Here is a 22,842-nt window from a genome sequence, read left to right as displayed (position 1 = left end):
TAACCGCATATTTTTTGAATGTCGGCGACTGCTACATTAAAAAAAAAAAAAAAAAAAAAAAATATGTGCGTTCATAATACGTGCGTGCTTTAGATGAAACCAGCAGTTTTCAGCAGGATCATGCGAGGAGGACCTGTCTCTTAATTAATTTAAAACAAGTCAATTTACAATGTTTTAGAATAGCTAATACAATAGCTTAGTCTAACTTTGAAAAAAATATTGAAGGGAATCCAGTCCAGTGCACATGTCTTTGGCAAGTAGCCCTAGGCTACTACAGACACAGGTGAAGAACAGTCAGCCTCAGTAGTAAGCAAAACCAAATATGTACAGCCAGCTTCAAAAGCAAGCAGCCCAGACCCTAAAATTGGGCATTTATAGCTGTGACGGTAATTCACACACAATTATTTTTCTTTCGCCAAAATATATTTGGTAACTTCTGTAGACATCCAAAATGGGGTGGGGGTTAAAATTAGTAGGAAAAAAAAACTATTGCGTAAACAGTCATATATATCTTTTTGTCGTGGTATAGTCTTAATTTTCATTTAGATGTTGGAAAATGTGCAGATACCCTGAGGAAGACCGTTGGTTAGCTAGCTCATTTAAAATATCCTAAACGTTTTTTGACCCTGCCTTTAAAAAAAATCGGAATCGAGAATAGTTAGGAACCGGAATCGAAATAAGAAATCGGAATTGGAATCGGAATCGTTCAAATTGAAACGATACCCAACCCTAGTAACGAGTCATTTCATTAAGTTTTATTTATATAGCACCAGTTGAAATGGTCTCAAGACGCTTTACATAGCCCAGATCCTGAACTCACTAGACCAAGAAAACAGTGTCAAGGAAAGGCATTCTTTTAACAGGAAGACACCTTAAAGCAGATCGCAGCTTGTAAGGGCTTGTTGTTGGTGCATGTGGTTGTGTCATACTTCCTGAGCCAACATTTTCTTGCGGTTTGTGATCTCTGTGGATCAAAGGCCACACACACACACACACACACACACACACAAACACTGTTTCATCTGGCCATGTTTGGACACATGCCAGCATTGGGTTAGCGTCGTTGTGACATACACGGCTTCGAGTCTCTCAGTGGTTCGGACCTCAGGACAACTGGCCTGTTAGAGAATGAAGTGTGAGTCTGTCGCCTCTTTTGTGTGTGTGTGTGAGAGATGGAGCTTGCGTTTAGTTTTGTGTGAATTGTTTATGGTTGGTCTCTTTGTGCAGCCATTTGGCTTTGATGGAGTGTGGGGGAGGGGAGGATGGCATTTAAAGAAGCTAAACACAGAGTACTCTCTCAGCTTTGAACTAATCTGTGTTTGTGTGTGTGTGTGTTCTCTGCGTTCAGGAGTGTAAGCGTCCGGCAGAGGCATTTGGCTTCGAACAGGCGACGCGGGAGTACACGCTGCAGAGCTTCGGCGAGATGGCGGACACCTTCAAGGCGGACTACTTCAACATGCCGGTCCATGTGAGCATGAAAGCACACAGCCCCCACACGCTCACACACAGCACCAAGGGACCAGGCATCACAACCCAGTGCACAAATCGACACTACGCTCATCCTGCCTGTTACCAAGGGGACAAATACACTGATAAATACACTTCCCCTTTTAGGATAGATAAACATTTCACGTGTGAATAAGTGTAATGGAGAAATGTGGTATGAAATGTATGGTCATAAAAGGGCCAAAAAATGATCTCAGACCGGTAAAATGATCTCAAAAGTGTGTTTTATGGAAAGTTAGGGGTCAGGAGAAAACTTTTGCACAGCATGCACAGGTTGCTGGTGTCCTTTTGAACAAGGCTCTGCGTTTTGTTGTAAATATAAATATTTATCTGTGTGCGTGTGTATGTAGATGGTGCCCACGGAACTGGTGGAGAAGGAATTCTGGCGTCTGGTGAGCAGTATTGAGGAGGACGTCACGGTGGAGTACGGCGCGGACATCCACTCCAAGGAGTTCGGCAGCGGCTTCCCGGTCAACAACGGCAAGAGACACCTCACCACAGAGGAGGAGGTGGGTGCCCTCAATGGCCCCTGTGGTCAGCTGTGTCTCCCTCTCGCGCTCAATCGCTCACTGTGTCTTTCTCGCTCTGTCTTTCTTTTTCTTTCTCCCCCTCGATCTCTCACTTTCTCTTTCTCTCTTTCTTACTCTTGCTCTCTGTCTCTCTCACTGTCTGTCTTGCTGTCTCTCTCACACACACACACACACACACACACTCAAAAAACTGAAGGATGTTCTGTTCTGATGTTTGTGTTTAGGAGTATGCCCGCAGTGGTTGGAACCTCAATGTGATGCCCATTCTGGAGCAGTCTGTTCTATGCCACATCAACGCTGACATCTCGGGCATGAAAGTGCCCTGGCTCTATGTCGGCATGGTGTTCTCGGCGTTCTGCTGGCACATTGAAGATCACTGGAGCTACTCCATCAACTACCTGCACTGGTAACATAGAACATAGAACTTTGACTCTCTCGCCAGATGCAGACTTATACACACATTACACATCATTTTAGCTCAACCACCCCCATATATTCACCTAATAGAAATAGACTGAATAGCAAATTGTCACAATAACAATAATCATGAACATATACAAACTGTGACTGTAAGAAGAATTAATTTGTTAAATAGTTAACATCTTTAAACGCTAATATGCTTATTGATAGACTGTTGACGGAGCTTTGTTGTGTGTTTGTGTGTTTGTGTGTGTGTGTTAGGGGTGAGCCAAAGACGTGGTATGGAGTGCCATCGTTTGCGGCGGAGCAGCTGGAGGCGGTGATGAAGAAGCTGACGCCTGAGCTGTTTGAGTTCCAGCCAGACCTGCTGCACCAGCTCGTCACCATCATGAACCCCAACATCCTCATGGCCCACGGAGTACCGGTCAGCACACACACACTCTTACGCTTACACCAACACAAATGCATATATGCTCACTCACACTTGCACTCTCACACTCTCTCACACACACACTCTTACGTTTACACCAACAGAAAGGCACATACATGCGCGCACACACACACACACACTCACACACTCACATTTACACCAACAGAAATGCATACATGCATGCGCGCACACACACACACACACACACACACACACACACACACACACACTCTTGATCAGAAATGATGTCCAAGCCAACCTTTTTCGTGGTTGATAATTGAGTATTGTATTTGATTGACAGGTGGTACGCACCAACCAGTGTGCAGGGGAGTTTGTGATTACGTTCCCCAGGGCCTACCATAGTGGCTTCAATCAGGGATATAACTTTGCTGAAGCCGTCAATTTCTGCACTGCCGACTGGGTAAGTGCTCAGAGAAAACCACTGAGAGGCTGAGGCAGTCCTTTGCAATCAAGTACAGATAGTGCTCGTAAGTGGAGAGCTAATCACTTTGTGTGTGTGTGTGCGTGCAGCTTCCTGCGGGGCGCTCTTGTATCGAGCACTATCGTCGCCTGCGCCGCTACTGTGTGTTCTCCCACGAGGAGCTCACCTGCAAGATGGCCGCCTGCCCTGAGAAACTGGACCTCAACCTGGCAGCCGCAACGCACCGAGAGATGTTCATCATCGTCCAGGAGGAGAGGAAGCTACGCAAGGGCCTGCTGGAGCAGGTGAGAGATGGAGAGATTAATAGGGTAGGTGAGAGAGAGAGAGAGAGATAGATAGATGGAGAGAGAAAGAAGGAGGGAAATAAATGGAGGGAAGAATAAGATATGTTCCTCATTGTTAAAGAGGAGAGCTCTTGGTAGATGGAGGGGGAAAGAGAGGGGGGGGGGGGGGGGGGGGGTTGGTCATCATAGTCCAGGAGAAGAACCTGTACAAGAGCCCAGAGGAATAGGTGAGTGATGAAGGTAGTGATGGATGAGGAGAGTGAGGGAAGCTAATGTGAAGAAAGATAGATGGAGGAAGAGAGATGAGAGAAAGATGGAGGGAGAGAGAAATGAGAGAAGAAAAAGTGACCGGCTGGAGGAAAGCACGGGGAGAAATGGCCTATACTACTATCAGGAGAAGTGCAACATGGGGGAGAAATGGCCTATACTACTATCAGGAGAAGTGCAACATGGGGGAGAAATGGCCTATACTACTATCAGGAGTAGTGCAACATGGAACATTTGTGCCAGATGGTCTGTTGCATCCCAGTGCACTTCAGTAGGCTGCAGTATCATTGCAAAAAGGTGACTGACATTTGTGTGTGTGTCAGGGCATCACAGAGGCGGAGCGGGAGGCCTTTGAGTTGCTCCCCGATGACGAGCGCCAGTGTGATAAGTGTAAGACCACCTGCTTCCTGTCGGCTCTGGCTTGCTCCAACTGCCCCGAACGTCTCGTCTGCCTCTACCACACGCAGGACCTGTGCAATTGCCCCTCCGACAAACTCTACCTCAGGTAACACATCTGTATGGACATGTTAGACTGGTCAGGTTGAATGGGGGGCATGTGAATGTACATTTAGTCACAGTCTTTGCACAGCTAGAAGCATGCAAACAAGCTGTGGGTTCTTTTCTGCATTCAGGCTTCACATATTGACTTGAGTCTCCCTCTTCCTAACTGTCCTTCTCTCCCTGTCTCTCTTCTCTCCATCTCTTTCTCTCCCTCTCTTCTCTCCATCTCTCCTTCTCTCCCTGTCTGTCTCTCTTCTCTCCATCCCTCCACCCCTCCTCCCTGTCTCTCTCTCTGTACCCCAGGTATAGGTATACTCTGGATGAGCTGTTGGCCATGCTGCACAAGCTGAAGGTGAGAGCGGAGTCGTTTGACTCGTGGGCCAATCGCGTGAAGGAGGCATTGGAGCAGGAAGAGGGCAGTAAAATAGGTAAGTAGCAGGCTGTGTTGTATGATGGGGCACCTGGATGTTGAATGCTAGGTAGCTCTCAGACATTCTAGGCCTATGTTTCTGATGGTTCTAAAGTTCTAAGTGTCTAGTTCTGAAGTTCTATGTGTCCGCTTGTGTTCCAGGTATTCAGGACCTGGAAGCGTTGAAGGAGGAGGCTGCGGAGCGGAAGTTTCCAGATAACGAGCTCTTGCTGCGACTCAACTCAGTCTTGCGCTCAGTGCAGGAGTGTCAGACCACTAGCACTGAGCTGCTGAACAAGACGCAGAGCAGGTAATGGGCCACACACACACACACACACACACACACACACACACACACCATTTAATTTGACACAGAGAAGGTAACACGCACACACACATGCTTAGTACAAGCTAGTATACAATTTTATTATAATGTGTTTTCTTATGGAGTCAGAGAAACTCAACATGGATGGATTTTACAATGTTTGGTTTTTTGTGTGTGTGTGTGGGTGTCAGGCGGATGACTTTTCAGGAGCTGAAGAGTCTGGTGGAGAGGATGCAGAATCTGCCGTGTGTCATAAGCCAGCGGGAGGAGGTGCAGGTGCGTCCCCTAAAACTACATAACCCAATCAGTCCCCATTTCTTCGCAAACATGGAAAACTATGTTACCCGTCATTCCCCATTTCTTCACAAACATCTAAAACGTGTCCAATAAGAGCCTGTAAAAACATTTCCCCACAAAATACATCTACAAACCCCACCTGCAGCACCTAGGAAAATTGCACAGCCAATTACTACTATCTAACACATTTAATTCATCCCATCAAAGACTTCACCCCTTCACATAAGTTTGACTCCACACAAAACCTTGGCTCCCCAAAAGTGTCTCTTCAGACAAATTGCCTTTTGCTGGAGCCTGAGCTTCACACGTGATCAGTTACACCACAAACCAGTGCCTTGTCTAATAATATAATGCCCCAAAGTCAGCATCCTTTCTGGATATACTCTATCTCTCTGTAATGGTAGCTAACACACTTCACCTGCTCTCTTCTCCTTTTCTCTTCCTCCTCCCCTCCTCCTCCTCTCTTCCTCCTCCCCTCTTCCTCCTCCCCTCCTCCTGCCCCCCACGCCTCCCCAGGCTGTCCTGCGGACGGTGGAGGAGTTTGAGTCGCGGGCCCAGGCGCTGGTGAGTGCCGGTGGTGCCGAGTGGAGCCAGGACCCCCCTCCGGCGGCCGAGGAGCTGCGGCTGCTGCAGGAGGAAGGAGCGTCCCTGGCCGTGGAGCCGCCGGCGTGCGCCATGCTGCGGGGGCTGCAGGGACAGGGCCGCTGGCTGGGCGAGGTGCGGCGCACGCTGGGGCCCCAGGGCGGCGAGGGGGCGGCGGCGGCCGAGGTGTCGCTGGAGGTGCTGCGGGCCCTGATGGAGGACGGCTGCAACGTGCCCCAGAGCGCCCAGGTGGAGACGGCCATGGCCGAGCTGCAGGAGCTGCTGACCATCGCCGAGCGCTGGGAGGAGAAGGCTCAGATCTGCCTGGAGCACAGGTGGGTGGAGATGTGTGGTCAAAATTACTCCAAGACTACCGTGGGGTATACTACGAAGCACGTTAGACATATCTAGGCTATGTAGACATATCGAGGCTTGACAAAGCTTTGACTCAGGGGTATACGTTAAGTGATACTACGATTGCAGTTATGTGATATATTTGTCAAACTAGGCTTTCAGCTCAGATCTGTGCGCGTTCTCGGTGGGCAATCGTGAAACGTGGAGACGCACAAAACCGCCTCTATTTAAAAACAATTACTTCCGCATTCATGAGCGATAGCTTAATCTACACTGCGGTAATTTTTTGTGTCTAACCTATAACATCAAATAAATCAATTGTCATCAGTTGTTGTATGGTATGCACGTCCATAGTGGGATATTTGCACGCACAGCACCATTAAAGCACATTCGAGATCCAAAATGTTAGTAGAGGTGGAGCTCCACCTGTCAGATATATGACAGAATCCTACACGTGAGAACTTTGTTTTTAAGACAATTGATTGGTCAGTGTGCGGTAGATTACACGATTTGAGCTATAACTTAGCACATAACCTCCTCCCGACCAGGTTTGGTTGACAGCATAAGATACCATGGTGATATAGCGACACTAAAACAGATCCACTTTCGTGTCACAGCATACCCTGGCTTTGAGTGCAACATACCTCGCTAACCCACTAATCGAGATTCGTAGTACACCCCACAGGTGTGAGACTGCAGCTTTATTCACGACGCCGGGAGCATGTTACCCACATGAAATGTCAAAGTAACAAGCCCATCCATCTGTGGGTGAAGCCAACTCGTATACCCTTAACACACACCCACGGAAAATCACAAGTTGTCACCCACCAGGGATCATCTAACCATCTGGTTTTTCAACAGAGATAAGAAATGTTTACAACCCCTCATCCTGAGGGTCACCATCAGTTCGATGACACAGGGGTTATCTTAGCACTCCAAGTCAAAACATTCTTACAGAGGGGGTTCAGATGACACAGGGGTCAGTCAGAGGATGGTAACCAGATTTCACTACATACAGTATATGTAAGGTATACTAAACATTTCAATGAGAGACATATACAAATTATCCCACAGATGGACACACACACGGAGAGACACAGTTTCCATTAGCCGGTATACATGTACTGTTTGTTGGATTGATGGATGGATGGATTGATTGATTGATTAATGGATTTATTTATTTTTAATTGAAAAAAAAAACTGCCAATTTAAAACTTGCTGATCAAAATGTCTGGTAGTAATTGCCATACAAAACGGAGTTATAATAGGACATTTGTGTTGACAGCAAAACGGTATCCACAGCCAACAGTGTGTAGGCCTGGTTTTGAGTACCTTTGAGTGACCCGTGCAGACGGGAGAAGACGGTGTAGCCATATGTAGCCCACTGTATTGATCCACAAAGGGAACGGTTGCCTTCAGAGAGGCCTACATTTGCTGAAGTTCAGTCCATTGGCTACATAGAGGTCCCATGTTCCATTACAGCCTACATTTCTGTTGGTAATGTTAAGGTTTTGCTCACTTGCTACAGTTTGGTTTTCTTAAAAGCCAAAATGATTTGAGGACTTTATTCTTTCCTCAATCCAAGTCAGGTGTAGGTTTACATTTGGTGTATTTGTGCCTACGCTGTTATTGAAACATGACCGATCAATTTAACATTTGTCCAGTTAAATTACTTCTATCCGGTCATCAGATCGGCAAGGAAAAATCCTAGCTGAAACCCCCACAAACGCACAGTACACATATACACGTCACACACACACACACACACACCCTGCCCAGAAGGCAGCCCTGTCCTGATCATATTTGAGTTTTTCTGTGTTGTGTAAGACCAATACACTAGACCAGAACAGGTTCTTCTAGTGTGCTTACCCAAACCACTGCTTTCCCACACGGCCTCTCCATTTGATCTGTGGGTTGCATAAGGTGTTCTCTTCTCGGCTCTTGACTCGATAAGGCCTGACTGGCTTAATGCTCCGTTACACTGCACGCACACACACACACACACACACACACACACACACACACACACACACTTCCTCTCAGCTGTTTCCTCAGCCATGAACTTTTCTGTTCCTCCTGACTGTGGCCAAAATAACACACAGTATGAAGGAGCACTGTCTGATGTTCTCATGTACACGACCTCTTCTGTGCCTTCAGGCTGGAGCTGCAAATTAGTCTTGTAATTTATGTCATCTCCTTCTCTGTCACTGCCTCTTTAACTCCACTCCCTCCCTTTTCCTTTCTAGTCCATCTTGGATCAGCTCAGTTAGATTTCTTTTCAAAGCCAGAAGTTACATAGCTTTGCCTTGTAACCGTGCATGTGGTTTCGATAATAGATGTGTTTATGAAGGTGTTTGTCGGTTGGTTTATTAATGTCTCCTGTTGTGCGTCTGTAGGCAGAAACACCCTCTCTCCACGCTGGAGGCCATAGTGAACGAGGCCCAGCTCATCCCTGTGCAGCTGCCCAACATCCTGTCCCTACAGGGCTGCCTGAGCAGGGCCAAGGCCTGGGTCACCGACCTGGAGGAGATACAGGTAACACACTCATTCACACTCACACTCTCTGGCAAGAGACAAAAACATTTACACATGCAAGACACACATACACAGACTCATAAACTCATACACATGCATACACACAGTGAGAGAGATACTGATATATTGATGCACACACGTATAATATAAATAAATATATATATATATATATATATATATATATATATATATATATATATATATATAATGCGCACACACACACCTTCACTTCAGTTGCTAAGGAAAGCAGAACAGGATATTGATGGTTAATTAAAGAAAACCTATGTTGCAAACCGTTCTACCTATGCTGTATTATGTAGTATGGTTAAGATTCCTAGGAGTGATGAGGATGTTCTTTAACACCAGCAGCAAAGGCCAACTCTTCACTTAGTATTAGCCCTGCCTGGCACACTGGTAGCACCCTGTGACGTGACCTGGACAGAGGCTTTAGACGCTGGCACAACAGACATGGCTATTGGCTGGCTCCCTGTAAGGGTTGTGTAATAGGATTATGTATTATTGTAGATGAAAGGAGTGTCCTTTCATGGCATGTCATTGGTTTGCAGTTCTTAATTTTATTAAGACCTCAGTACAATATTAGTCCATATGTGCGTTTTAACACCTCTGCTTCTGAACAGAGGCATAGCAGATTCATATCAGCACATAATGCCTTATTACTACATGATCTTAAAGAGACACAATGCTTTTTCTGTTACATAGATCTTCTCTGGCAAACAATAACAAACACACTTTCCCTCTACTTTCCCTCCATGTCTTTCCATTTCTATCCATTCTTCTTCTCTTCCCTCTCTATCCCTTTCTCACTCTCTCCACACTCCTCTCTCTCCATCTGTCTCCTCTCCCTCTCCTCTCTCCACCACTTACTGTCTGTGCCTCCCCCCTCAATCCCCCTCCCGTAGAACGGTGAGCACTACCCGTGTCTGGACGACCTGGAGGGGCTGGTGGCGATTGGCCGAGACCTGCCCGTGCACATGGAGGAGCTACGGCAGCTGGAGCTGCAGGTGGCCGCCGCCCACTCCTGGAGGGACAAGGCCACCAAGACCTTCCTGAAGAAGAGCAGCCAGCACAGCCTGCTGGAAGTACGCACGAGGGGGAGGGGGAAGGGGGGGGGGGGGGTTTGGAGACTCCTGGAAGTTCACACCTTTAACTGTGTAACAGGTGTTAAATTAAGGGTGTGACATGCTGGTGCAGCAGAAACTCTAGTAGTACTTATGGGTCTATCCATTTGTATCGGAAATCCCCCTGCCCGAGTTGAAAAGTGTAAATCTCCAAGCTATTTCACCGAGACACACCACCTTTTGGTCAGAATTCCAACTGTCCACCTTGGGGCTCTTGAGTGTGCACTGAGCTGATCTGAATTTTCTTTGTATTTTGGTCGTTGGTCGATTTAATGTTGATTTTAAATGTTCTTACACACTTGATTACATTACTGCTTTAATCCGGTCACCATTTAAATGCATTGCCCAGTCTTGCTGTGCGTGCAATACAATGTAATGTTTTGTTTTCGAGCTGGTTTGCTAAAGAGGCTAAAACGTCCCACATACTCGACGCACCCGACCAGTAGCGCGACAATGTGACGTCACAGAAGCGCCGTAACCATTTATACTTGCGCGTGGTGGTCGCAACACTAGTTGCAATATTTTCCTGAACAGAGGTGTCGCTGTTGTGAAAAGATTAACATTAACTACTTACACAGCAGAAGAAGCTGCAGTAAGGAACACCCGAACACCAGTAGCTAGCCTCTGTGATGGTACTTCAGACTTTGGTTGCTACTATTCACAACTACCATCATCATTATCATGTAGTTTCCAAGGTGTGTGCACAGGTAGATAGATAGATAGATAGATGGATATATAGATAGGTACTTTAGTCATCCCGAGGGAAATTTTAATAATTTAAACAGTTTAGTTAGCTAGCTAGCTAGCTAGCAGCTGGCTGAGTTTGTGTAATTTCCTGAAGTGGAAAGAGATTTTGTTCAGGCCTTAATAGATATCCTTTGTTTGAAAATAAATCGTTTCTATTCTTTCCTCTTAATTCCATGTGTTGCAACTCTCACTGGTAACTTTGTTAACTTATCCAGCAAACTATTAAAAATTCACGACTGTAACAAAACACTGCAACTCGCTTGCCCTCGAACTAGTCCATCTTCCTGTTTCCGCCTTGTCGCGCTCGTCTGAAAAAAAATGAGTGGTGCGCTACCTCGCGCTACACGGCCAAAACCCTGGCGCGCCAGAGAGATCTACGTCATTTTGACGTCACATTGTCGCGCTACCGGTCGGGTGCGTCAGGTATGTAGAAGCCTTAATATAGCTAACAATAACAAGCCTGCTACTGCTAGCCGACTACTGCTAGCCGACTGCCCCTCATGGCTCGGGAAAAACGCGACAGCACTTGTTGAAATTAAAATTGTAAGTGTGATGAAGCTTAAATATGAATGCAAGTGTGAATCATCCCGTAGCTTGTTTAGATGAGCCAAGCAAGCGCCCAGCACTACCGGGGCAGCTGCTGCCCTGGTGGCGTCCATGTTCGTTCCCACAAAGACAAACTGGAACGCTAAAGTGCTACAAGCCAGGCAATTAGGTCACGTTCGCGCATACAACTCAAGAAGTCCGAGCCAAATGGATAGCAGCATTAAACTGGGCAGAAGGCATGTGGGCGCACCAGGCCCCTGAGTGAGGACTGCGAGTGGCATACTCATCTCAACAGTCTCCCTTCCACAAATGTGACCTTTACCCTTACAAACACACTGTTGCAACAGCCCTGACTTACACTTCTCCTTTGCGCCGTGTGTGTGTGTGTGTGTGTGTGTGTCAGGTGTTGTGTCCTTGTGTGGAGAAGAGGAAACCAAAGGGGACAGGCTCCTCTGAGCGCTCAGACAGAGAGGCTGACGTACTGGGCCTCACGGCGCAGGACCTCCGAGATCCCGGAGCTATCGTGAGTCGCCTCACTTCCTGTAACACCAACTCATGCTTCCTGTTTCATTGTCCTTTAGCCTTAGTGCACGTTGTTTACAACACATTGAGTGTTTGTTTTCTCTTGTTTCATATTAATGGTTATCTCTTTTTTTTTTTTTTAATGATTTACATAATCCATCGATGAAAGCATAAAAATAGTAAAGGGTCTCCAGACAGAAGTTGAAACCATGTTCCGCCCCTGCAGGTCCAAGCTTTCAAAGAGGGCGAGCGACAGGAGAAGGAGACGTTGCTACGGCTACAGCAGCTCAACCTGGCCAAGCCCGGTCTGGACAAAACGGCCAATGAGAAGGTAGAGAGGAGGTGGAGTGACAGCATGGACACACAGGACACACCCCTCTCTTCCTCCTCCTCTTCTTCATCAGAGGACTCTCTCCCGCCACCTCACCAGAACGGACACAGCCGGGGAGGCGGTGACAACAATGGCGTGGGCCTGACGGACTCATCCCCCAGCCAATCGGTGTGCCTGTGTGGCTCACCGGCCCGCCCCCCGCTGCACCGCTGCCACCTGTGCAGAGACTGGTTCCACGGCGGCTGCGTGCCGTTTCCCTCGCCGCTATCTCTGGCGCCGGCCGCCCGCAGCCCCCTCTGCTGGTGGGAGTGGGACACGCGCTTCTTGTGCCCGCGGTGCCAGCGCTCGCGCCGCCCGCGCCTGGAGACCATCCTGGCGCTGCTGGTGGCCCTGCAGAAGCTCCCGGTGCGCCTGCCCGAGGGCGAGGCGCTCCAGTGCCTCACCGAGCGCGCCATCACCTGGCAGGGCCGCGCCAAGCGGGCGCTGGAGACCTCCGAGCTGCAGGGGGCGCTGCGGAGGCTGCAGGAGCTCCGGGAGGAGCACAGCCAGGACGTGGACATGGAGAGGAAGGAGGAGAGCAACGGCGCGGAGGAGCGACGGCAGAAAGGCGAAGAGGAGGAAGACGAGGACGACGAGAAGGAGAAAGGGGGCAAGAAAGGGAACGACGTGATCGTGCTGTCAGACTCGGAGGGAGGAGAAGGGGAGGACGGAGTGATTGACCTCACGGAGGACAAGAACTCGCCCAAGAAGGCCAGTAAGACGGTAAGGAGGAGGCATGCCATGTTGTCTCAGAGAGGGAGAGAGGAGTGGGGTAGGAGGAGCATATGTGAGAAAAGGAATTGCATCAGAAAATTGCACTTTCAGAATTAAACATGTTTGTGTCTTATGCAGTGACTTGAGGTCTGAGTTGCACTGATTTTCAATCCCAGGAGGTACCACTATTCTGCCCCTGAGCGAAGGCATTTAACCCAGAGTTGCTTAGTTCACTGTACACCACCCTGCAGTTAGTTCACTGTACACCACCCTGCAGTTAGTTCACTGTCGCCCCGAGTAAGAGGCATCAGCTAAGTGGGGGGTGGTGTTAGCGTGGTGGCAATGGCGCTAGGCTAGCATGCAGTAGCCTGAGTAGTTGTGGGTTCAATTCCCGGGCGTTGTGCCCTTGAGCAAGGTGTAGTGCTGTTCCTTCCCCCAGTGCCAGTGATGTACGTAATGGGTGTAATGTGTGTGTTTGTGCAGAATGGCTGTGAGAACGGCATTAAGAAGAAGGCAACCTCACAGAAAATCACAGGTAAGACCTCACATCAACTTTGTCCTGCCTACTTAACGGACACTTTTAGGCCTCAACAAACTTTTTTATTTTGCCCGCTCTATTTGTTGTTGTTATACTGTGCAAGAAGTGCAAATGCCATTACCACATCAACTCTGGCTGGCAACTTAAGAATTGCAAACAGCTGCTGAAAGCCACAGGCTGTTAGTCCCTGAATTCATGGTGAATGCTTTTCATTCTTGTGGTTGACATGCTGCTTTACTACAGCAAGTTCAGGACTGCAGTCCCCATGGAGAAGCCATAGAGAATGAGCACCTTTTATTGCACTTTAACTTGCTGTGAGGTAAAATATCTGATGGAAGAAATTAAAAACGGTTCTACTTCATTTGATACACTAGCGTTCTATTTTAGTGGGTTTACAATAAGTGCCGTTTGTTAGAGCTGATACAACAACCATCATTTTGGGGAGCAAACTGACCGTTATGGTAGTAGAGCTCATGTTGCATTTTTTTTAAATGAAACTAATGTGATTTTGTGTGTGTGTGTAGGTGTGGAGTCTCTGATCCCTATGGTGGGCCATCTGGAGGGTCCGGTGATAGAGCTGTCGTCCAGTGCCCGTACCCAGCTGGAGGAGCTTCGGCTGGAGGGAGACCTGCTGGAGGTCACCCTGGACCAGACACACACAATCCACACAGTTCTACAGGCCGCGAGCAAACCCCCTCGGCATGAACTACACACACTCTTACTGGTGAGAGAGAAAACACACACACACACAGTCATTTGTGTGATCCCATCATTGCACAGTGAATAGTTCTGTGAACGTTAATGTGATTTTTATCACCTTAAAGGGGCAAAGGTGATTTACCACTGCACTTACCTCTTTAATAACTGTGTGTGTATGTGTGTGTGTGTGTCTCAGATTGAGCTCCAGGGCCAGAGGAGTTTAGGTCGCAGTGGGAAGACAAAGGACAAGAGGAAGAGGAAGAGCCAGCGGGGAGAAAACGGCCTTTCAGAGACGAAGAAGACACGCCCGCTCAACAACACACCCACCCTGACACACCCAGAGGTGAGACACACACACACACACACACACACACACGACCACTCAACAACACACCCAGAGGTGAGACAGACACACAGTTCACACGTCATCTAGCTCTTCCCTTTTAGTAGACACAGGAGGTCTCTTCAGATCATAAACAAACACAACTTGTTAATGGGTCTGCTAATAAAGCGCTATTTCCTCTTCCTCTTTCTCATCTGCCATCTGTCACTCTCTCTCTCTGCCCCCCCCCCCCCCCCCCCCCCACATGCTCCCTCTATCTTTCTCCCTCCCAGATTTTGTGAAGAGTGGTTGTGTGCTCTGAGGGCTGTTTTGAGCGCAGTGGAGCCCCCAACAGGACAGGAGAAGACAAGAGTTCCTCTGGCCCCCTACACACACACACACACACACACACACACACTCACACTCAACAACCGAGAGGATTTCATGCAGGACACGCACTTCTCCATCTCCACTTCTTAAGCTACCACACTCATGTTACACATAAACACACACACACGCACAGACATGTATCTGTATTTAAGTGAAGATTTTTTTTTTTCTTTGAATGTTTGTCTCCATGAACTCCTGCATTAGACACTCCTGGTCTATTCTTTATTCCCTTCCTTCCTTTTGCCCAACCACACTCCACCAACCTGTCTGTCCTGTCCCCTCTCTCTCTCTCTCTCTCTCTCTCTCTCTCTCTCTCTCTCTCTCTCTCTCTCTCTCTCTCTCTCTCTCTCTCTCTCTCTCTCTCTCTCTCTCTCTTTTTTTCTTTTTCTCTTCCCCCCCCCCCTCTCCCCTCCAACACTGCAGCTCCCCCTGTCTGTCTGTGGGTGAGTAGGCCGCGTCTGCCCGTCTGCCTCTGCTCTGGGAGGATTATGGGGATTACAGCCCCTGAGGTCAGCCTGCACTGAGTCGGTCAGTGCTCCGTGTACTCTTCAGTGTTTTAAGCTGTGTTCTAGAACACTTGTGTTTCTGAGGAGACGACAAACGACTCCAGCTCTCGTTTGTATTTGTTTTTATCGAGGGTCTGGAGGACGTAGTACACACACACACACACACACACACGTAAACAGACCTGGAGGGATGGCGATACATTGATAAAGTGTGTATTTTCGTTTCTCGTCTGGAGTCTCATGTTAATAGAGGCTGTTGAAAAGGAGGAGATGTATCTTGAATTTAATTTTAAAAAAAAGAGCAGTAGAATATTTTGGGAAGTGTGAAAACAGGAATTGTATGTTTTTGGTGCTACTTTCCCAAAATAGTTCTCATTTTCTTCTTTGGTTCGCTTTATCTCACTCTCTCCTGCTCATTTGACTCTAATATGAGATTTCTGGTTTCTCTAAAACTGATATTTTCCTCCTTTATTCTCTGCACTTTTTTATTCCTCATCTTCTGTCTATTCCTCCATCTCTCGGTCTCTCTCCCTCTTCAGAAACTCCCTTGTGTATAAAATCTTGACTGTGACTCACGTTCTCCACATTTTATTTGGTCCCTGGGTTATAATGACAATATTATTATTATTATTATTATTATTATTACTGGTATTGATATTGCAGACACGCAGTTGTCGTGAGTTTGTGTATAAACATTTTCATTTCAATGTTGCCTTTTTGTTTCTTTTCACTCTTGTTAGGAAAATAAAAAAATTAGAATTGTTTTAGGAATTACTGTCTCAGTCTCATTTTGATCGTTTTCTCTAACTGGAAAGTTGGAGGAAAATTATATAAGAAATAACTTATTTAGTATTTATATACTAAATATTTATATATACCTCAAGCACCACCACGTTTGTAGATCACCCATGCATGACACACCTCAACCACAACCTATGTAGATCACCCATGATTACTTGCAGTACCCCGGCATTACCACAAGGAAATGGTCTTAAGTCAGGTTGGAACTTGACGTGGAAATAAACACTTTTTCCACGTCAGACGTTTTTTATAAATCTGAGCCTTGGCATGGATTTGAGCGTACGCACGGTCTAAGATCAAAACTGTGCGTAAGGAAGTTTAATAAACGAGGCCCCAGGATTATCCTGAGGTCAGAGAGCCCACTGCCCACCAGCACCACATCCAGCAGCAAGCTTAGCTTCAGTGACTGTCTGGCCAGCTGCAATACTAATTGAACACACAATCGCCATAGCATACAGTCATAAGACAAGTATTTCAACTTTATTGTCAAAAAATAACAATGGTAAAAGATACAGTATAAATGGAAGCAGTTTCTGGCTTCAACTGCTTAAGTGATGGAGTGTTCTTATTACCCACATGTGTATATGCAGAGACATGTGATTCTGATGATGGAGGATGAACAGGGTTGTACAGTCAGATTAGTACAGACATGATCTTCCAATTAGTGCTGGACCCATTATGGCCCTTAAGACCAATTACATAGACAGTGAAACAATTCATTCTAACATTATTAAGGTAATTAAGGCAGAGACCCTTAAGAGAATCATATCCAAGATGGCCACCTCATCCTGAGTAAACACAGGAAGTCAGCATACCACTATTCCCATGACTATACAAACAAGATTATTTTGATTGTTTGTCTAATTTCACAAACTGTAAAAAGTCAGCCAGGTAAAATGTAAACAGTATGAGCATATTTTTAGTTGCCTGACTTTTCTTATGTCAGTAGTGACTTGCCACTGTGCAGTTTAGCTGTATCAATCTCTGATTATGGGTGATGCTACCATGGCATATGAAATTCACAATTTTCCCTTTTCCCTTCAAAAGTTCAAGTGCAGTCCTGGCATGTGTAATCTGTTCCCTGTGCATTATATGAGTAAGTAACAATTAGGTCACAGTATTATACCACAAAATAATTATTCAAAAATAATGAAATCACTGATGTTGTGCAGTGGAGTGCTGCATAGAAGATGGATGACACCAGAGCTTCAGTCCTGGCGTTTCTCTAGAAGACTGTCCAGCAGCCTCTCACACATGTACAAACATCGAGGAACATGGAAGAACCCTATCACAGACAACATTCCACAACAAAAGCATGTGAGAATTTTGTAGACAGTTCTCAATATGTGCCACCCTCACCCAAGCAGATATTGTCACTATTCTATTCAGTATGGGTGATTACTGAACATGAAAAATGAGTATTAAATGAACATTTACAAAATTCTATATTCTATAATGATAGATCTACAGCATTTTTAAATCAGCAGGATATAGTGTTTCTCTCCCACAACCAAATCATGTGTGTATAAAGGCATGTTTTGTTTTAAACATTGTTTTAAATGTTTCAAATGTAAAGCACCTTGGGCTGTATTATGTGTAGGTAGGTAGATAGATAGATAGATACTTTATTGATCCCCAAAGGGAAAATTCAAGGTCTCAGTAGCATACAGACATCACACACAACATTCACTAACAGCAGAAAAAGTCATTAAAAGTATATAATATAAAAAACACAACAAGCAATAAGGACAGTAGAAGATAAAGAATATACTAACATACAAATTATACTAAATAACTAAATCTATGAAAGGTGCTATACAAATAAAGCCTTTTATTATGACATTTTTGTAAGGATTTAGTAAAAGTAAATTGCTTTTGTAAACATCATAATTGCACTATAAAGCTACAGTAACCTGGGTGACTCACCTTTAAAGGGCCCTCCTTTGAAGTCAAGCACCACGCTGCCTTCCTGACTGAGATAGCCAAACCACTCACCATGCTCTGGATCCGAGAACTACTCACACAAACAGCACACAGCCACGAACCACAGCAAAAAGAATGGAATTTGTGAGTGAGTGAGTATGTGTGCGAGAGACAGAGAGTGAGTGTGTGTGTGTGTGTGTACTCACATGGGAGAAGGTGTAGTCGTAGACCTGACTAAAGCGCCCCAGCAGAGCTGGCTCTTTGGAGTGTGTGTACGCCATCAGGTAGGCAATCAGAGCCTCACAGTGCGGCCACCATAACTTCATATTCCACTCAAGCTGCACACACACACACACACACACAAAGGAAAGGGTTATTCTGGTATTTCCAGGGGAAAACAAAACATCTGCGTCTGAAGTTGTCACAGGCACTGACAACTTTAACCCCCGTCATGCTTCTTTCAGTAATATCTTCAACCTGATATATATGATATATATTATATATATGATATGTATGTATCTTTTTTTTTATTCACTTATTTAATCAGGGTTCATAGTGACTCTGACTCATTGCATTATATTCTCTCTGTCGTACCCTTTTTAAAACTGCACAAATTATTCTGTTTGCCTGTTTCCATTATCTTTATGCTTTTCCTCTGTCTGCAGCAAGGCATTCAGGGTGCTATGTGATGTTTTAATAGTTCTATTATTGTTATTATGTTGCTGTTTTATTTACACAGCACACTTCCACCAAACTGCATTAAGTGTATGCTACTACTAATATTAACAACCCTTAATGATATGTGAAGGGTGCAATACCAAAAACACTGGATGCATGACAAGTATCATAGACTGGAAGAAAATTACGAACGCGACATGTCTGATGTTCGCTCAAGCCCTCTCACCTGAGTGGGACAGTGGCCGTCCACATCCAGGAAGTAGAAGAGGCCGCCGTGCTCCTTGTCCCAGCCAGACAGGAAGGGCACCTCCATGAACTTGTCCACGGCCGTCCTCTGCAGCTGGTTGTCGCTCCGCTCCTGAGCGTACTGAAGCAGGAACCAGCCAGCCTCCAGCGCATGGCCTGCACAGGGGCGACAGGAAGAGGGGCGTCAGCCGCAGAACAAGGGAAATATGAATGTCACACGTATACCGTCATTTCCCGACTATCAACTGAGGTTTACAGTCTAGGGTTTGTACATTGATTTGGCAAAACTTCTTCAGCTATGAGGATTCAGCTACAGCACAAAGGAAATAACACACATATACACTTCAAATAAGGATATTTCTTTTTCTTATTTTAATGACTGTTTGTTAATGTCTATCTTGTTGTCTTCTGTATGTGTATATCTGTATAAAAATGACTAAATTGTAAAATAAAATAAATGCAAAATACAAAGTCCAATCCCTTCAAATCATGAATAAATAATTTCCAGTTAACAACTTCATAACAAAATGGCAACATGCTCTGACCAAAACATTACCTCTAATACTGTAAGTAGTAAATTAGGAAGCAGATATTAACAGCTATTTTAAGTAACAACACTAAATTACGTAAAAGAAAATGGTTATTTTTGGTCTATTCAATGCACCTCTGAAACATACTAAAGATGCCATATGCCATCAAATCCAGCTCTTACCTCTCTCTCCTCAGGCCCCACTGCTTCGGTGGTGGTCATCTCCCCCTGTGCTAATGCATGTTTATATTTAGGAGCCCATTAGGCTAAGTGAGCCAGCTGTCACTCGCAGATGCCTAATTTACCTCTGCCGCTGGTCCCCATGGTCACATCATTACCCACACCTCAGTGACACACACCCCCCCACTGATTTCCCACAGGTAATTATTTCCCAGTGCCAACAACAGAGGTGTGAACATCTGACACAGCAGCCAAGCAAAGCATGTCCTAGGAGAATATAAATCCTCTGCTTATTTTTTACTCCTTTTCATCTTACCTGCTACCTGAACAGACATTTCCATTCCTCTCTCCACAGAGTATTTGAGCTGAGCTTGGTGTGTGAGAGGTGGTGGTATATACTGTAAATACAGACTGATGTTGTTATTAAACATTTTTATTTTAGCACCTGGGTTTTGCAGTCGCCCCTGACAACCAGGCAGCTCTTTTCCTTCAGGCGAGACGTTTTCCAAAATGGCCGTTCCATCTCTCTGTACAAGACGACAAAATATCACATATCTACTTATAATGTGACAAAAAAATAACAGGCGGCCAAATAGTTATTAGATTCTGTCTCTCACTTTATGACCCACCATTTGTTTATGCTTCTGATTTTGGTCTCCTTTAGTTTGTTTGGCTTTTGTTTACTTGTTTGGTTTTGTTTATTTACCTGGACATGTTGTAGGATCTGCTGGACGCTCCAATCTCCCACCTCGCTGTACTTCTGTGCTGTCGCCGGTCGGCCCTCACTCAGCTGGTTCACCAGGCACAGGAGCATCATGGGTACTGCCATGCTGTTAACGGGCGGGTCGCCGGGCATCTGGGGACGACCCAGACCTGACGGGTCCACCCTCACCCAGTGCACCAGCTGGTCCATCATCTTCTCAGCGTCTGACTGAGAGCAACACATTGGATCAGAACTGCTGACATGAGCGACTCAGGACTCAAGAAACAGAGGGCTTGTCTTGGGCTACTGGTGAGAAAAGTGTTGCGGTAATTTATCCTTGTGACATTTTGACCAAAGCATAGGTCACTGACATTTCGTTGACTGAAACTGAAACCAGGTCCCTTTGTGGGAAGGCCATGCACATCCCAGGCCAAAGCTGGATGGGTGCAGGATCCAGTACGAGAGTATCCAAACACCAGTAGCTACCATTCAGGTTTTTTTTTTATTTCATTTTTGTTAGTGAGGAGCTATCTGATGTGCAGATTATCTCTTATTCTTTTGCAACTGAAACCAAGTCATCTTTTGGAAAAGGGGGATAATTGAAATATATGTCTCCTTTAAACAGAGTAGTATTAACTAGTTTCAGAGGCTGGTGCCCATTTGTGTCTAGTTTGCTGAGGAAGCAGTCATCTAGCATGGGTCTGATGCTGCGTTCCAGTTGTCTCGTAAGTGCAACTTGTAACTCGTACTGATGTCACATCCATGTAATAACTGAGTTGAATGCATTCAAGTTGTTAACAAGTCGTAAGAACAAAATGCTGCTGGTTGTTAGACTCTACCTGCATGTCCTGGTCCCCAGTGACCCTGGCGAGTTCGTCCATGGCCATGATGTAGAAGCACTCACTGAAAATGGTCCTCTGCACCTTCACGGCGCGGCCGTCTCGGGTCAGGCAGAAGGCACACTTCCCCGGGTTGCCCGAGGAAGGCACACGAGCGAAACGCTGCAGGAAAGCCCCGCCTGGACAACACAGATGCGGTCATTACTAAATTAGTAACTGTGACTCCAAACACACAGAAGAGTCAAGACTGAATATGGCTGTGGTGGCACTAAACTGAATATGGCTGTGTCGGCACTCAGCTGAGTAAATCTGAGTGTACACACACCTGCTTTGGCAGCTTCTAGTATTTCCGGCCTACGAAACCTCTCCATGGTGCGGTACAGTCTACAGTACATCCACACCTGTAACACACAAAACTGCTGCTCATCTCAAAGGTAAATGACTTTACTTAGAAGAAAAGTGAACCTGTGCTTTACAGGCTCCATGTGCATGATTAGGCCACTAGGGGGTAATATAGAGCACGCATGCTACTGAGAAATGAATAATAGATTTATCAATCATACAAAATGTGTAGGGTAAGATCCTGTGGCAGTGGGTATGTTCCTTAGTCCACACATGAGGACACAAGGTCAAGATGTTGTGGAACAAATGTTCCAAACGTTTGTTGTGGAACAAATGTTCCTGTTCTTTAAATGGTCTGCCCTGAGGGACATTAGATAGATGAGCACAAGGCTCACTGAGTTAATGGTAAACACATGGAAAGTTGGACTAAAGGGTAAAAAAGAGTGAGTGGAGCGTGATGTGAGTGGATGTGGTGAGGGCTTACCTGTCTCCCCTGGAGCCACACGTACTTCAGCTCATCATAGACTTTCCCATCTTTCCCAATACAGGTGAAATAGCCACTGCAGAGCAAGCAGACAACATGCCACTGGGTCATCACACGGGGACTTGGAACATGTATTACCTCAGCAGCAAACACAAACAGTTTTCCTGACAGAGAGTCATTAAGGGGCCTTTTGCACACTGGCCAGAAAGCGCTTACTAGCCTTACTTGTCCAAGAAAGCGCTTGCTGCAGCAGTTTTCAAAAGCTAGCTTCCTGAATCCTTTTTTTCAGTCTTGCTGGATCAAAACAGGGGCCAAAAAAATGTCCCTGAGATTTTGAGGGAACCTGTTTCTCCCTTTCGAAGACACCAGTCTGCACACACTAAACTATTGGTGTGCAGGAAATTGGACAAAGGCTATAGATGGAAAGATGGATAGATACTTTATTGATCCCCAAGGGATCTATATAAATCAAAGCCTAGTGATCCTAAATCTTCTTTGTCTTCTTTCGAAACAGGAAGAAATTCTCAACAATCATTGGGTGTGATGCCACTCTGCCATTGCACAAGTGACCTAACATATGAATCAACCAGAAGGCATTTGCAGTTAACTAGTTTGCTAACTGCATCAGCGTGAAGGGCTCTGGCAACATATGCTGATGAAGGAACCCTACTCACCCATGCTGTTTGTCAAGGGAGTACTTCAGCCAGAAGTCGACCACTCTGTCCAGCTCCGAGCGGAACCT

The 22,842-nt window shown here is 46.0% G+C and overlaps 2 protein-coding genes across 9 annotated transcripts in view; one reads left to right on the top strand and one right to left on the bottom strand.

Moving 5' to 3' along the window:
* The window catches only part of kdm5c (lysine (K)-specific demethylase 5C), a 30,406-nt gene extending 14,743 nt beyond the window's left edge, over positions 1-15,663 (top strand). For 5 of the 8 annotated variants that reach the window (XM_042097521.1, XM_042097519.1, XM_042097516.1 and 2 more), the window contains 19 exons: positions 1,349-1,468; positions 1,857-2,015; positions 2,261-2,442; positions 2,718-2,880; positions 3,188-3,307; positions 3,418-3,636; positions 4,203-4,384; positions 4,684-4,808; positions 4,952-5,099; positions 5,306-5,390; positions 5,928-6,328; positions 8,744-8,882; positions 9,803-9,982; positions 11,718-11,837; positions 12,063-12,929; positions 13,404-13,455; positions 13,983-14,182; positions 14,354-14,500; positions 14,773-15,663. In XM_042097521.1, coding sequence (XP_041953455.1) covers positions 1,349-1,468; positions 1,857-2,015; positions 2,261-2,442; positions 2,718-2,880; positions 3,188-3,307; positions 3,418-3,636; positions 4,203-4,384; positions 4,684-4,808; positions 4,952-5,099; positions 5,306-5,390; positions 5,928-6,328; positions 8,744-8,882; positions 9,803-9,982; positions 11,718-11,837; positions 12,063-12,929; positions 13,404-13,455; positions 13,983-14,182; positions 14,354-14,500; positions 14,773-14,781 — 3,618 coding nt within the window. In that variant the 3' untranslated portion in view covers positions 14,782-15,663. The remainder of the gene's footprint in view (positions 1-1,348; positions 1,469-1,856; positions 2,016-2,260; positions 2,443-2,717; positions 2,881-3,187; positions 3,308-3,417; positions 3,637-4,202; positions 4,385-4,683; positions 4,809-4,951; positions 5,100-5,305; positions 5,391-5,927; positions 6,329-8,743; positions 8,883-9,802; positions 9,983-11,717; positions 11,838-12,062; positions 12,930-13,403; positions 13,456-13,982; positions 14,183-14,353; positions 14,501-14,772) is intronic. The other 3 variants (XM_042097523.1, XM_042097518.1, XM_042097517.1) reach the window with 1 other exon arrangement.
* Positions 15,664-16,637: 974 nt separating this feature from the next.
* LOC121714063 (renin binding protein) overlaps positions 16,638-22,842 on the bottom strand; it is a 7,888-nt gene continuing 1,683 nt past the window's right edge. Inside the window, exons 2-11 of the mRNA XM_042099215.1 lie at positions 22,775-22,842; positions 22,101-22,176; positions 21,600-21,675; positions 21,275-21,453; positions 20,439-20,663; positions 20,178-20,259; positions 19,004-19,179; positions 18,306-18,437; positions 18,103-18,190; positions 16,638-17,461 (exon numbers count right to left, since the gene is read on the bottom strand). The exon at positions 22,775-22,842 is cut by the window's right edge and continues 38 nt beyond it. Coding sequence (XP_041955149.1) covers positions 17,385-17,461; positions 18,103-18,190; positions 18,306-18,437; positions 19,004-19,179; positions 20,178-20,259; positions 20,439-20,663; positions 21,275-21,453; positions 21,600-21,675; positions 22,101-22,176; positions 22,775-22,842 — 1,179 coding nt within the window. The 3' untranslated portion in view covers positions 16,638-17,384. The remainder of the gene's footprint in view (positions 17,462-18,102; positions 18,191-18,305; positions 18,438-19,003; positions 19,180-20,177; positions 20,260-20,438; positions 20,664-21,274; positions 21,454-21,599; positions 21,676-22,100; positions 22,177-22,774) is intronic.

The sequence above is a fragment of the Alosa sapidissima genome, chromosome 7 (assembly GCF_018492685.1).
Source record: "Alosa sapidissima isolate fAloSap1 chromosome 7, fAloSap1.pri, whole genome shotgun sequence".
Classification (NCBI taxonomy): Eukaryota; Metazoa; Chordata; class Actinopteri; order Clupeiformes; family Clupeidae; genus Alosa; species Alosa sapidissima.
This window is presented reverse-complemented; position numbering and strand designations above follow the sequence as displayed.